The 12,007-nt window shown below is 41.7% G+C and overlaps 1 protein-coding gene across 2 annotated transcripts in view; it reads right to left on the reverse strand.

Moving 5' to 3' along the window:
- The window catches only part of AVL9 (AVL9 cell migration associated), a 43,056-nt gene that overhangs the window by 18,924 nt on the left and 12,125 nt on the right, over positions 1-12,007 (reverse strand). For both annotated transcript variants that reach the window (XM_068404864.1, XM_068404865.1), the window contains exons 2-7: positions 9,474-9,594; positions 4,288-4,373; positions 2,484-2,555; positions 1,625-1,714; positions 1,182-1,248; positions 469-509 (exon numbers count right to left, since the gene is read on the reverse strand). In XM_068404864.1, the coding sequence (XP_068260965.1) occupies positions 469-509; positions 1,182-1,248; positions 1,625-1,714; positions 2,484-2,555; positions 4,288-4,373; positions 9,474-9,594 (477 nt within the window). The remainder of the gene's footprint in view (positions 1-468; positions 510-1,181; positions 1,249-1,624; positions 1,715-2,483; positions 2,556-4,287; positions 4,374-9,473; positions 9,595-12,007) is intronic.

Below are 12,007 nucleotides of genomic sequence, written 5' to 3' on the forward strand. Positions count from 1 at the left end.
ACCTAATTTTAGGCATCTACAGATGAGGTATCTACATCAGAAGTGGCTGTCCAGACTCCCTACACTCAAAGAAAAACAGACGCTTCTGAGGCATGACTGGCAGACATCTGAAGTTACACAAAAATGAGTTCTACTCCAAAAATCTACTGAGCAAGTGCAAATACACCATGAGGTACTCAACGACCACCTGCACTTTGGGACAGGACTAAAGAAATGCCACACAAACCTAGAAATCTCCAGGGAATCCAGCAGACAGACAAAACTTCTCCATCTGAAACCTGCTTTCACTGAATTTATGTGGGCAGAAGGGGAAGAGAAATCAGGAGGCTGTAACCAGAAGTACTTAGGAAACAGTAGTCGTCTTGTAGCTCAGGTATGTCTAGACATCTGTATTTTTCAGTTCCTCACAAAGCATTTTACTCCACAAAATAAGTGCTGTACTTTATATATCTAGCAGAGAACACCTACCTTGTGTCTAAAGTGAAGAACAAGATCCCGAGGAGACAGACCTGAGATACCAAAAAGAGAGCAATTATTACAGTTTAATACCTAGTAGAGATACTAACTTACTTCTTGTCACAATTTTTCAGAGAGACACCCATTATGCATTCTGTGTGAACCTGGTTATTTCAATAACAGAACTCATATCAAATTTTTTCTTTTGAGCAGGAGCAAGAGCTAAATCTACAATGGCCACAATAATAACATCACAATAGTCACGCTCTGAGTTACTCCTGTTGGCTGGCACACAGCATTATGGAAACGCTGAAGTAAATACTACACTGTGCATTCAGAAAACACAGGGAAGAGTCAGAATCAAGTGGGAGATATCCCAAATAACAGGCAGATGAAAGCCTGAGCACCTCACACCATCAAATAGTTCCATCTAAAAATGAAGAAGGTATGGTTTCCCAAAGGCAGCCAAGCACTTGCTTGTCAGACTGTTACATCAAGAGATAACATGGCTTTCAACCTAGAACTAACTCCCGTTATGAAAGCAACACTACATTTATTTGACATTTATTTAAATCCATTAATAAATAAATGCATAACAGAATACTGTGCAGGCACACAGACCTCTGGTGCTTAATCTGTTAATGCACACAAACAAATTAGCTCAGGAAGGGAATGTTGATTAGCATAACATTATCTCTGCTGCTTGTACAAAAAGAGTAACTTACCAAGATAAACTTGTGACCCTTCTAGCAGAGTACTGCCCAAGGAACTATTCATATGATCATAAAGTTCCTGCAAAAGTTAGAATGAAGGTAAAAAAAAACAGAAGCCATTAATGGCACATGGTCACACAAAATCCAGAATAAGTAAAACTCACTTATTCAAGGATTTCAATGTCTTATTCCAGAAAGAAAGCAAAGTTTTACTAACAGAATCAACGGAGGTAGGGGCTGACAACCACACTCATTCTTGTATTTCATTACAAATCAGAAAGTTGACCCTCTGTCAGATTAGGGCAGTTAGTAACTTAGTTCACGTTAAGTTATTACAAGAGCTGAATAACTGAATGAGCTATGCAAATGGAACATTTGAGCACTAATTAAAAACACTAAAGTTCGTAGCCATACACTGAAAGCTTTGTCCTGTGTGGCTATTACTCAAAAGTTACCTTTAGAATTGAAATTTGCGAGAAGTCTTTTTCTTCAAAATATGCATGTGTGATGAGCTGCAGCTTTGCCTGAAGTAACCCATACAAAGGCTTGGAAGAAAAACAAACACAAAAGCAAATGAAGACGACTTATTTAGTCACTCATTTTGAAGTTTAATCTTCTCCCATTCTTATCTTGCAATATAGACACATTACTACACACAGAGTTCATGGAGGGGCAGTCCTTAGTAGCTGACTCGCAGCACCTTTCCCCTGTGCTCATTTTAAATGATGATAATTCTATTTTCTTTCCATTTGCACATACCATACCATCACTGAACATCTTTCTGGAAAAGTACTCTCCTGCTTTAACACTGCTTCTGCAGCCCCATTAATAGTTCTTTCTTCAGCTCTAAGCAGAGAAAGAATTTCTGTTCCCTGTCTGGTGACCTGTAGCTTTTGCTAAATAGGTAGAAATACAAGATGTTTCTCCAAAACAAGAGCATGCTGTGTGTGTGACTGTCTTAAAACCTCTTTCACCGTTGTCAACAGACACTTTCTCCAGTTATTATAATGGCCAAGCCCCTCAATCCTACTACATGAAATAAAGTTAGTAGCACTTAAGAATGATCAAAAGTGTAGACATCCCAGTCCCTGCCAACAGGCAGACACTTTCATAATTACTCTTACAAGGAGATACCAGCTCAAGGCAGCTCACTCAAATGCCATAGCCTTCTGATTCAATTTTACTTCAGTATCTTGTTACCCTCTGCAATGATTTAGAGATGTTTGGAGCCAGAAGTTCCAAATAAGAATATGGAAAACAAAAAATTTTTAATGTTATTTGAAACTGTTTTGGGAGTTAAACAAACATTCTTACCAGCTGACTGAGAACACAGACACTTTTCTGTACTGTTTCTCGGGTGATGTCTGCTTGCCGTACTTTTAATGCCTAAGAAATAGAAGTATTACAGTATTTTTACCCACACACAATTGCAAAAATAATTCTTTCATGGGTCTAGTTACCACAAACCACCTCCCTATTTAAACAAAATCCGAAACCTGACTGCCTTCAATGGCAGAATATCCAAACCATGCCCTTACCTAGTGAAAATGGTTATAACACTGCCATGTCAGAGTTGTGTTCTCATCTTACTGTGCACAGCAAAGATCCAAATACAGCTGTGACAACAAGCAGAGGACTGTTTAAAAGACACTAGCATGAGAAAAAGGCAATAGCCTTGGAAAAGGCAATGGCATTTTAACTCAGGGTCATGTAACAGAAGAGAAGCCACAATACATAACGTGTTCTTCTCTAACATTATCTGTGAAAATGGACCAGGTTGAAAAGTCTTTGCCTAGAAATTGTTTGCTTTATATTCGAGGATTTTCTTTGAGCCACTCATAAAATAAAGGAGGTATCATCTGCAGAATCAACTACATTCTCAGCCAGACCAAATGGTCCCAGCGCTTAACAGCAGACCTAAAAAGGGTGGAGGCAGAAATACAGCCAAGTGATTCACTTGACTGTACAAAACAGCAAGTGTGTGGACTGCAGCCCACATCAAAAAGGACAGATGGAAAGAGTGCTAGAGCTGTCACATGAAACACAGTTTTATATTCTACTTGTTCCAAAGAGTTCATTTTAAACATCTATTTATCTTCTTAATTGGTTACTAAATAGGATAAACTGGAATCAAGAGCACAATAAAGCCAAGTTATTGCATAGTTAAATAGAGCAAGACTCTCAATCACAGAATACAGTGAAGACTGGCTGCAAAGATAATGAATGAACTAAAATCAACATGGATTTAGTTTAAAAGAAACAGAATTAAAATCTGCATGTGTAAAATTTCTCCTATAGCATCAACAGGAACTTGAAATATAATCCAGGTATGATTAACACTATAACAGAGTACATAATTTACATCTTCTGAAGACAAGACTCATTTAAAACTCAAACCCACATGGCATTCCAGATTCCTGGCATTTCACTGGAAAAGGGAGAAATTTTTAAAGAAATTTGTAGTAACTTCTCAATTGTAAGTGCACAGATCATACTACTGTTACCACTTTTGAAAATACGGGCAGATTTTAGTAGATCAAGTGCATAATTTCCTCAGTGTGATCGGGTGCACACTGTAGCTCTCATCAATTTTCCAGCTTTACTGCTGAAAGTTCAGCATTGGTAAGCAGCTACAACGAATGTGAAGTTTCTGGTCTACCCTGCAAGTGTACTTTTGGCAAAGGAGGGAGGTGAAGAGAACCATCCCTAAACTTGCATGGTCAGATCCCAGGAAATACTCTAAAATTCTTCACGGTCACACACTGGAGAAATTTCAACTTCTTCCACCCAAAAGGCACTTCCTGGAAACAGGACTTGGCCGCCTGACAGACCACTGGCTTCATTTTGCTACTTGGTGCTGATGCCTGGATTAGCTCTCAAGAACCAAAACATATTTTTCAATTGCCTTGAAGATTTCAAAAGATCACAATATGCCTGCTGACATATGAGAAAGGAATAATTCTCAAGTTCTGTAGCTACCTACTGTGCACATTTTCATAGATTTCTAATGTAAGCTGATCATGCAGTTTGACTGCGTAATGCAAGCCACTGAATTTTAGGGTCGTAAATGCATCAAGACTATTATTTCATTAATATAATTCACAACTTGGAAAGTTACCTTTGCTTCAATCTGCCTATAGCAAGAGACACCATATACTGTGGTTCGATCTCCACACCTCGGTGGCAAGTGGAAAAACACGGTATCTATAAAAAAGAAAAGACTGTTTCATAAGTCACTAACAAGAGTTCAGTATTTTTATTTTCAGCAACACTTATAAACAAAAGGTTTATTGCTGAAAATACTGGTACACATTTTCTGAGACTTTAAAATAAAAAGAAAAAGTAATCTATAAAGCTATGCCTGCACCCAAATTATATTTCAAATTGCAAGATGCTTTGTGGAAGAATCTTCAGCTGTGCTAACATGGATATTCTGACAACAGCCTCATGTTTAGCCTGACCAAGCTCCTACAAATGCACTGACAGGTTCTCAGGAACAGCTATTGACAGCAGAGAAGTACCACTGAAACCTACAGGGATGCTGCTTTCCTAATTCAGTATGGAGGAGCAAAGACAAGGCACTATGAGGCAAGGTGTACAGTTGGGAGTGTGATGCCATTAACAAGGTAAATGCAATGAATATGGGGAAAAAAAAACCCACTAAGGAGTTGTTGGAAGATTAGAGTAGCTGCTACCTCTGCCAAGGTAGATATCTGTGCAGCAGCACCACTATGCTAACAAGGAGGAGTTGTGAATCCTAGTCTCACACAAAATAAGTCTCTGTGCAAGCGTGACGTGAAAAAAAGTCTATAAAATATGACAAGGGAAATGCTTTTATGGCTTGAGATATACACACATATATATATACATGAGAGCGCAGCGGAAAGGAATTTCAGGCAGTAAATCAGCTTCCTCAGGGGCCCAACTGAAATGCCTCTGTGCAAACGCACGGAGCATGGGGAACAAACAAGAGGAGCTCGAGACGTGCGCATGCCTGCAAGGCTGTGACCTTATTGGCATCAGGGAGTCGTGGTGGGATGGCTCTGATGACTGGAGCATTGGAATGGAGGGATACATGCTTTTTAGGAAGGACAGGCAGGGGAGACGAGGAGGGGGGGTTGCCCTCTATGTCAATAACCAGCTCGAGTGCACGGAGCTCTGTCTGGGGATGGAGGAGGAGCTTATGGGTCACGATTAAAGGGAAGGCAGGGACAGGAGACATTATAGTGGGCATCTGCTACAGGCCACCTGACCAGGAAGACCGAGCAGACGAGGCCCTCTATAGACAGATAGGTGTAGCCTCACGTTCACAGGCCCTGGTCCTCATAGGGGACTTCAACCACCCCAATATCTGTTGGAAGGACAACACAGCTGGGCACAAGCAATCCAGGAGGTTCCTGGAATGCACGGATGACAACTTCCTTCTCCAAGTGACAGAGGAGCCATGCTGGACCTTGTTCTTACCAACAAGGAGGGGCTGGTGGGGGATGTGAAGCTCAAGGGCAGCCTTGGCTGCAGCGACCATGAAACGGTGGAGTTCAAGATCCACAGGGCAGCAAGGAGGGCGCGCAGCAAGCTCATCACCCTGGACTTCAGGAGAGCAGACTTTGGCCTCTTCAAGGACCTGCTTGGTAGAGTCCCTTGGGATAAAATTCTGGAGGGAAGAGGGGCCCAAGAAAGCTGGTTAGTATTCAAGGACCACCTCCTCCAGGCTCAGGAGCGATGCATCCCAACAAAGAGGAAGGCAGGCAAAAATGCCAAGGAGCTCCTCGATAAACTCAGGCACAAGAAGGAAGCCTACAGAGGGTGGAAGCAAGGGCAGGTACCCTGGGAGGAATACAGGGAAATTGTCCGAGCAGCCAGGGAGCACGTTCAGAAAGCTAAAGCCTTGATAGAATTAAATCTGGCCAGGGATGTCAAGGGCAACAAGAAATGCTTCTATAGGTATGTCAGTGATAAAAGGAAGATTAAGGGAAATGTGAGCCCTCTCTGGAAGGAAACGTGAGACCTGGTTACCAGGGATATGGAGAAGGCTGAGGTACTCAACAACTTCTTTGCCTCAGTCTTGACCAGCAAGTGCTCTAGCCTCACCACCCAAGTTGCAGAAGGCAGAGGCAAGGACTGGAAGGATGAAGAACTGCCCACTGTAGAAGATGATCGGGTTTGAGACCATCTAAGGAACCTGAAGGTGCACAAGTCCATGGGACCTGATGAGGTACCTGCGGGGGTCCCAAGGGAACTGGCGGATGAAGTTCCTAAGCCACTATCCATCATTTTTGAGAAGTCGTGGCAGTCTGGTGAAGTTCCCACCGACTGGAAAAGGGGAAACATAACACCCATTTTCAAGAAGGGGAAAAAGGAAGACTCGGGGAACTACAGGCCAGCCAGTCTCACCTCTGTGCATGGCAAGATCATGGAGCAGATCCTCCTGGAAACTATACTGAGGCACGTGGAAATCAAGGAGGTGACTGGTGACAGCCAACATGGCTTCACTAAGGGCAAATCGTGCCTGACAAATTTGGTGGCCTTCTATGACGAGGTTACAGCACTGGTGGATAGGGGAAGAGCAACTAACATCATCTACCTGGACTTGTGCAAAGCATTTGACACTGTCCCACATGACATCCTTGTCTCTAAATTGGAGAGACATGGGCTTGATGGATGAACCACTTGATGGGTGAGGAATTGGCTGGATGGTCTCACTCAAAGAGTTACGGTCAATGGCTCAATATCCAAGGGGACAGCAGTGACGAGTGGCATTCCTCAGGGGTTGGTATTGGGACCGGTCCTGTTTAACATCTTTGTCCGCAACATGGACAGTGGGATTGAGCGCACCCTCAGCGAGTTCACCGACAACACCAAGCTGTGTGGTGTGGTCGACACGCTGGAAGGAAGGGATGACATCCAGAGGGACCTTGACAGGCTTGAGAGCTGGGCCTGTGCAAACCTCATAAAGTCCAACAAGGCCAAGTGCAAGGTCCTGCATGTGGGTCGGGGCAATCCCAAGCACAAATACAGGCTGGGAGGAGAATGGATTGAGAGCAGCCCTGAGGAGAAGGACTTGGGGGTCATGGTTGATGAGAAGCTCAACAGGAGTCAGCAATGTGTGCTTGAAGCCCAGAAGGCCAACCGTATCCTGGGCTGCACCAAAAGCAGCGTGGCCAGCAGGTCGAGGTGATTCTGCCCCTCTACTCTGCTCTCATGAGACCCCACCTGGAGAACTGCGTCCAGCTCTGGGGCCCCCCACATAAGAAGGACGTGGAGCTGTTGGAGTGAGTCCAGAGGAGAGCCACAAAGATGATCAGAGGGCTGGAGCACCTCTCCTATGGAGACAGGCTGAGAGAGTTGGGGCTGTTCATCCTGGAGAAGAGAAGGCTCCGGGGAGACCTTATAGCAGCCTTCCAGTACCTGAAGGGGGCCTACAGGAAAGCGGGAGAGGGGCTTTTTTAGAAGGGCATATAGTGACAGGATGAGGGGGAACGGTTTTAAACTGAAAGAGGGGAGATTTAGATTAGATATTAGGAAGAAATTCTTTACTGTGAGGGTGGTGAGACACTGGAACAGGTTGCCCAGAGAAGCTGTGGCTGCCCCCTCCCTGGCAGTGTTTAAGGCCAAGCTGGATGAGGCTTTGAGCAACCTGGTCTAGTGGAAAGGTGTCCCTGCCCGTGGCAGGAGGGCTAGAACTAGATGATCTTTAAGGTGCCTTCAAACCCAAACCATTCTATGATTCTATGATATACACACGCACTTGCTACTACTGCAAGAAAGTTGCTAAACCCTAAGTAAAGTAGAGGACATGCAACTGTTTGCCTTTCAAAACATGAGTGAAATCTGTTTTGAAACCAACTATTAATTTTTTGCTTGCTTCATAGTAACAAAACGAACAGAAGAGACAATCCCATATTTGTTAAGTCCAACAAAAAGAGGAACTGTTTATAAAAAAGCTTACTCCCTTGAACAAGTTTCATTATGGAGATCACTTAGGGTTTTAGAAAGTCTTTAAGACTATTTTCTGTAGCAAATCACCCTCTTTGCAAAAAATGCAAATATCAGTGGCAATTAGCTTAAAACTCAAAAGATAGATATCTAATAAATAGAGTAAACATAACATAACTATTATCAGTAACATATTTGCCTGTTTCAAGTTCATGTGTATTCTTGCCTACAAAACACAAGGATATATATCAGTTTTATTGCCGTCTTTTTTTTTTTTCTTACCAAAAAATACACATTGATAATCTTTTAGCGCAGCAATAAAAATGCTCAAAGTTGAGCATTAACTGGGATGGTACTAAGCCAAGAAAGAACAGGTAAGTGCAGCTGCATACGGTTTTCCTAGCTTTGAATGTAGCCTACTTCTCTTATGTATTTAACAACGCAGAAATGGAACAAAAATCATGACCCAGAGCAGTCAGAGAGACTCTTTTATTGCTGCTAGGAAGGGGATTATTTTGATACGACTTCCTTTGCTTTCAAATGAGGTCTCTGGAAGCTGAAGAATTAGGAAGCTAAGTATATCAAGTTAAAAAAAAACTTATTAAAAGTAGTGTTAAAGGGTTTCTGTGATTTTGCTGTTTTAAGTGACTTCCTTGTCCACTGCTCTGCAGAAAAAAAGATGAAACAACTGAACATGCATATAAACATCACGTCAATGAACTGAACTGCTGTCAAATACACAAAGAAATAAATGCAATACTAAGCAAACAAAAAAAAAAACCTGCAGTGAACTTGCTGGTAACTACATGGCAAAGGAATCATTCTATCTTCTTTCTGCTGACAAATACTCTAAAGCTCCTGTTCCTGCCCTTTAAATTTGCTGTTTTTCAAAATATGTCATTCTACAGACACTGAATGACTTCGTAGGTCACTCTAAGAATCTCTAAATTAGCAGAGGAAGAAAAAAAATCATAATGACTACATACATTACAAAGCCAAAGCTGAATTTTAGAATTCCATTTTTCCCTTACCTCAAAACTGGATTAGGTTTTACTCAAAAGTTTATTCCCCCTTCAGAGAACTGAGAAAGCCAGTAGCCTTGTTTTGTGCCAGGACTACACACCAGTGATATGTCACCCTTAAGCTTTTATTGACATCTGATTTCTTGATGTAGGATGTACACCTTTATAATCTACTTTCCCTTTAAACTCTGAAGTAAGATATCATTGCCAATGTATTTTGCAGCTTAAACAAAAAGGACAGGAAGTCTAATAGTGAAAAGAATTGTTGATCAACTGTTCAGGTATCAGGATTTCTCTTTTGGTTGCAGTAGAAGTAGTACCTACAACTTCCTCTCTCGTTTCTTACCTTCCTGGTAGTTGTGAGCGCCATCCGGTAAGGCGAGAAAGGGCAAGTATTTCCATTCCTCTGGTAAACTATGGCTGTCATGTCCTTCTCCAGGCTTTAGGGGAGGATAGGAAAATTCAACCTAAACAAACAAAAACAGAGGGGAGGCAAAGAGACAATACATTACTGTCACCGAACAAGCAAGCCTCTGTGATTCAGCCTACCATCTTTTCTTTAGCAACTGTATGAAACAAAGTTTTGCTTCCTACTAGCATTCCGTGTCTCTTCCTCCAAAGCACCCACAGACTGACTCATGTGTGGTCTGACTGACAGGCCCTGGGCAGATTTGGCTTCTGCAGTGCTTCCATCCAGCCTAGTACCTTTTCCTCAAGAGAAATGAGGCAGATGTTCAAGCAGAACACATCACCCAGCAGCTGAATACCTCGTCCCCTGTACGCACACAGCCAGCAGCCCATTGCTGCACCTGCAATGTCAACAGGGGTCATTGCTGGGCACACACATCCTGAAATCACATTTGGCTTCTCAGCCCCTCGAGTGCTCCTGGCTAGCTGGCACTCCAACACATTCAAGCCTCTATTTTACCCTGTCGGATGTTGAATAATCTTAGAAACTATATTAACAGCAAAACACCACTTTTAAATATTTTTATGTCCTTGACTGCAACGCGTTCTACACATTGCCCTAAAGTTTAAGCTGCCTTTTCCTTTCCCCACGAAATCCTGCTTTTCAATTTCACCTTTCATTTATTTGCATTAAGCTCTTTTTCCTAGAAACAGAGACAAGCTTTCTATTCCTCATGCTACACTACATGCCTACCACAGATCCTCATCATCACCATCTTCACAGTACTATCCTTTCATCTTCTTTTCCTATGGAGACCGCTCTGGGTTTCCAGCCACTTTCACCAACTTTTTTTTTCCAGACGTGCATTTCTAAAATTACTGAACAAAATCCAAACACAAATTTATCAGTAAAAGAAACTGTCTAAAGATACTGCAGCTTCTCTTGGAGGGCATTTAGCTATAAACTAGTGAGCTGTAAAATGAATACATGGAAATTTTTCATGTATGTATACATGGAAAATAAAAAAGCAGGACAAAGCAAGCACGCAGAAAATCTTAACATTTGATGGACGATAAAATGAAAACACTGTAAACGATGAGAGTCCTGAAGAAGAAATGAGAAATGAATCAAGAAAAGTTAAATTCTTCACCTTAACACATGGTGTCACTCTTTCTACAACTGTTTCCAACTCGGAAAAAGGCATAAAGGACAACAGAACACCACAAGAAATCAGCCATCCTACTTGCTGTATCAATTTCAAGTTTTCTTTTTCCTCGTATTGTAAAAGAGATCTTGAAAATATCCACAAAAAAAATAAAGGTCTGGTGAATGACCAAAGTCCTGAGCTAAAGGTAAGTAACCCACAAAGAATAATTATGCAAGGGTGTGGAAAAAAAAGACATGCAATAGAAAAAGGATTAATTGTGGCAGGGGAAAGAGGAGGGAATCCAGATCCTGACTTTTAGTTAGTTATCAGGAATCCATAGAGCCTTTTAAACAAAATATGCCATTAAGCAAAACAAAAGAGCACCTGACTTCCAAAGGAGAGACAAACACTGGAATTAGCACCCATACAAGGAGCAGAGAAGCTGCCTGCCTTTTAGGACACACAAATCCTGAGAATTCCCTGCTATCTTTTTCAAATCACAGACTGTAAGAAAATTAACGTGTTAGAAGCTTCATGTAAATATCTGCAATACAGAAGAGGATTATATCATACAATTGTACGCTGTCCAGATTCAAACGGGTTGGCTTAAACCACTGTTTACACAATTATTACTGGATTCTTGCAGGATGAGTAACCTTAGCAATAAATAAAGCATGGTTCCTAAGTTTTAAAACATAGACAGTCAAGGAGCATCTACACCAACGTCCTGACTCAGGTATTTTATTTCACTGCATGGCCAACAGAGAGGGGTTTCAGTGAGTTCAGTGAATACCTTCAAAGCATCATTCCTGACAGGGAAATACTGTAAGGAAGGATCTAAGACATCGCTGCTTCCACACACTTACAGAATTACAATTGTATTTAGCATTCCAACCAAAATAATGAATTAGAAGACGTATTTGAAGGAAAGAAGGGTAGGACAATTCAAGTTATAGGAAAAATATGTATTGACTAAGGAATACTCCTTTTTAAAGCCCAGAACAAAGCAGGGAGATCTGGCTCCTGTGTTCTTTTGACGTGAACTCTGCTGAAGAACTACTTTGTTCCAGCTCACAATATGCTGTCAACAGCTCAGCTGCTATCAGATACTCCTAACAACAGGGATTTTTGGAGGCTCCGACATTCCAAATTCAACAAACTGAACAGGCATCAGTGACATTGACAATAATCTTGTTTTATATTAGTCTGCTGCTTTCAAAACCACGTGTTCTAATATAGAAATCTGTGTATGCCTGTGTGCGTGTAAGTGAGAGACGATCACAAAACTCATAAAGCAGAATTAAGATTGCTTAAGTGGCCCTAA

This window comes from Nyctibius grandis, chromosome 7 (genome assembly GCF_013368605.1).
Source record: "Nyctibius grandis isolate bNycGra1 chromosome 7, bNycGra1.pri, whole genome shotgun sequence".
Lineage (NCBI taxonomy): Eukaryota > Metazoa > Chordata > Aves > Nyctibiiformes > Nyctibiidae > Nyctibius > Nyctibius grandis.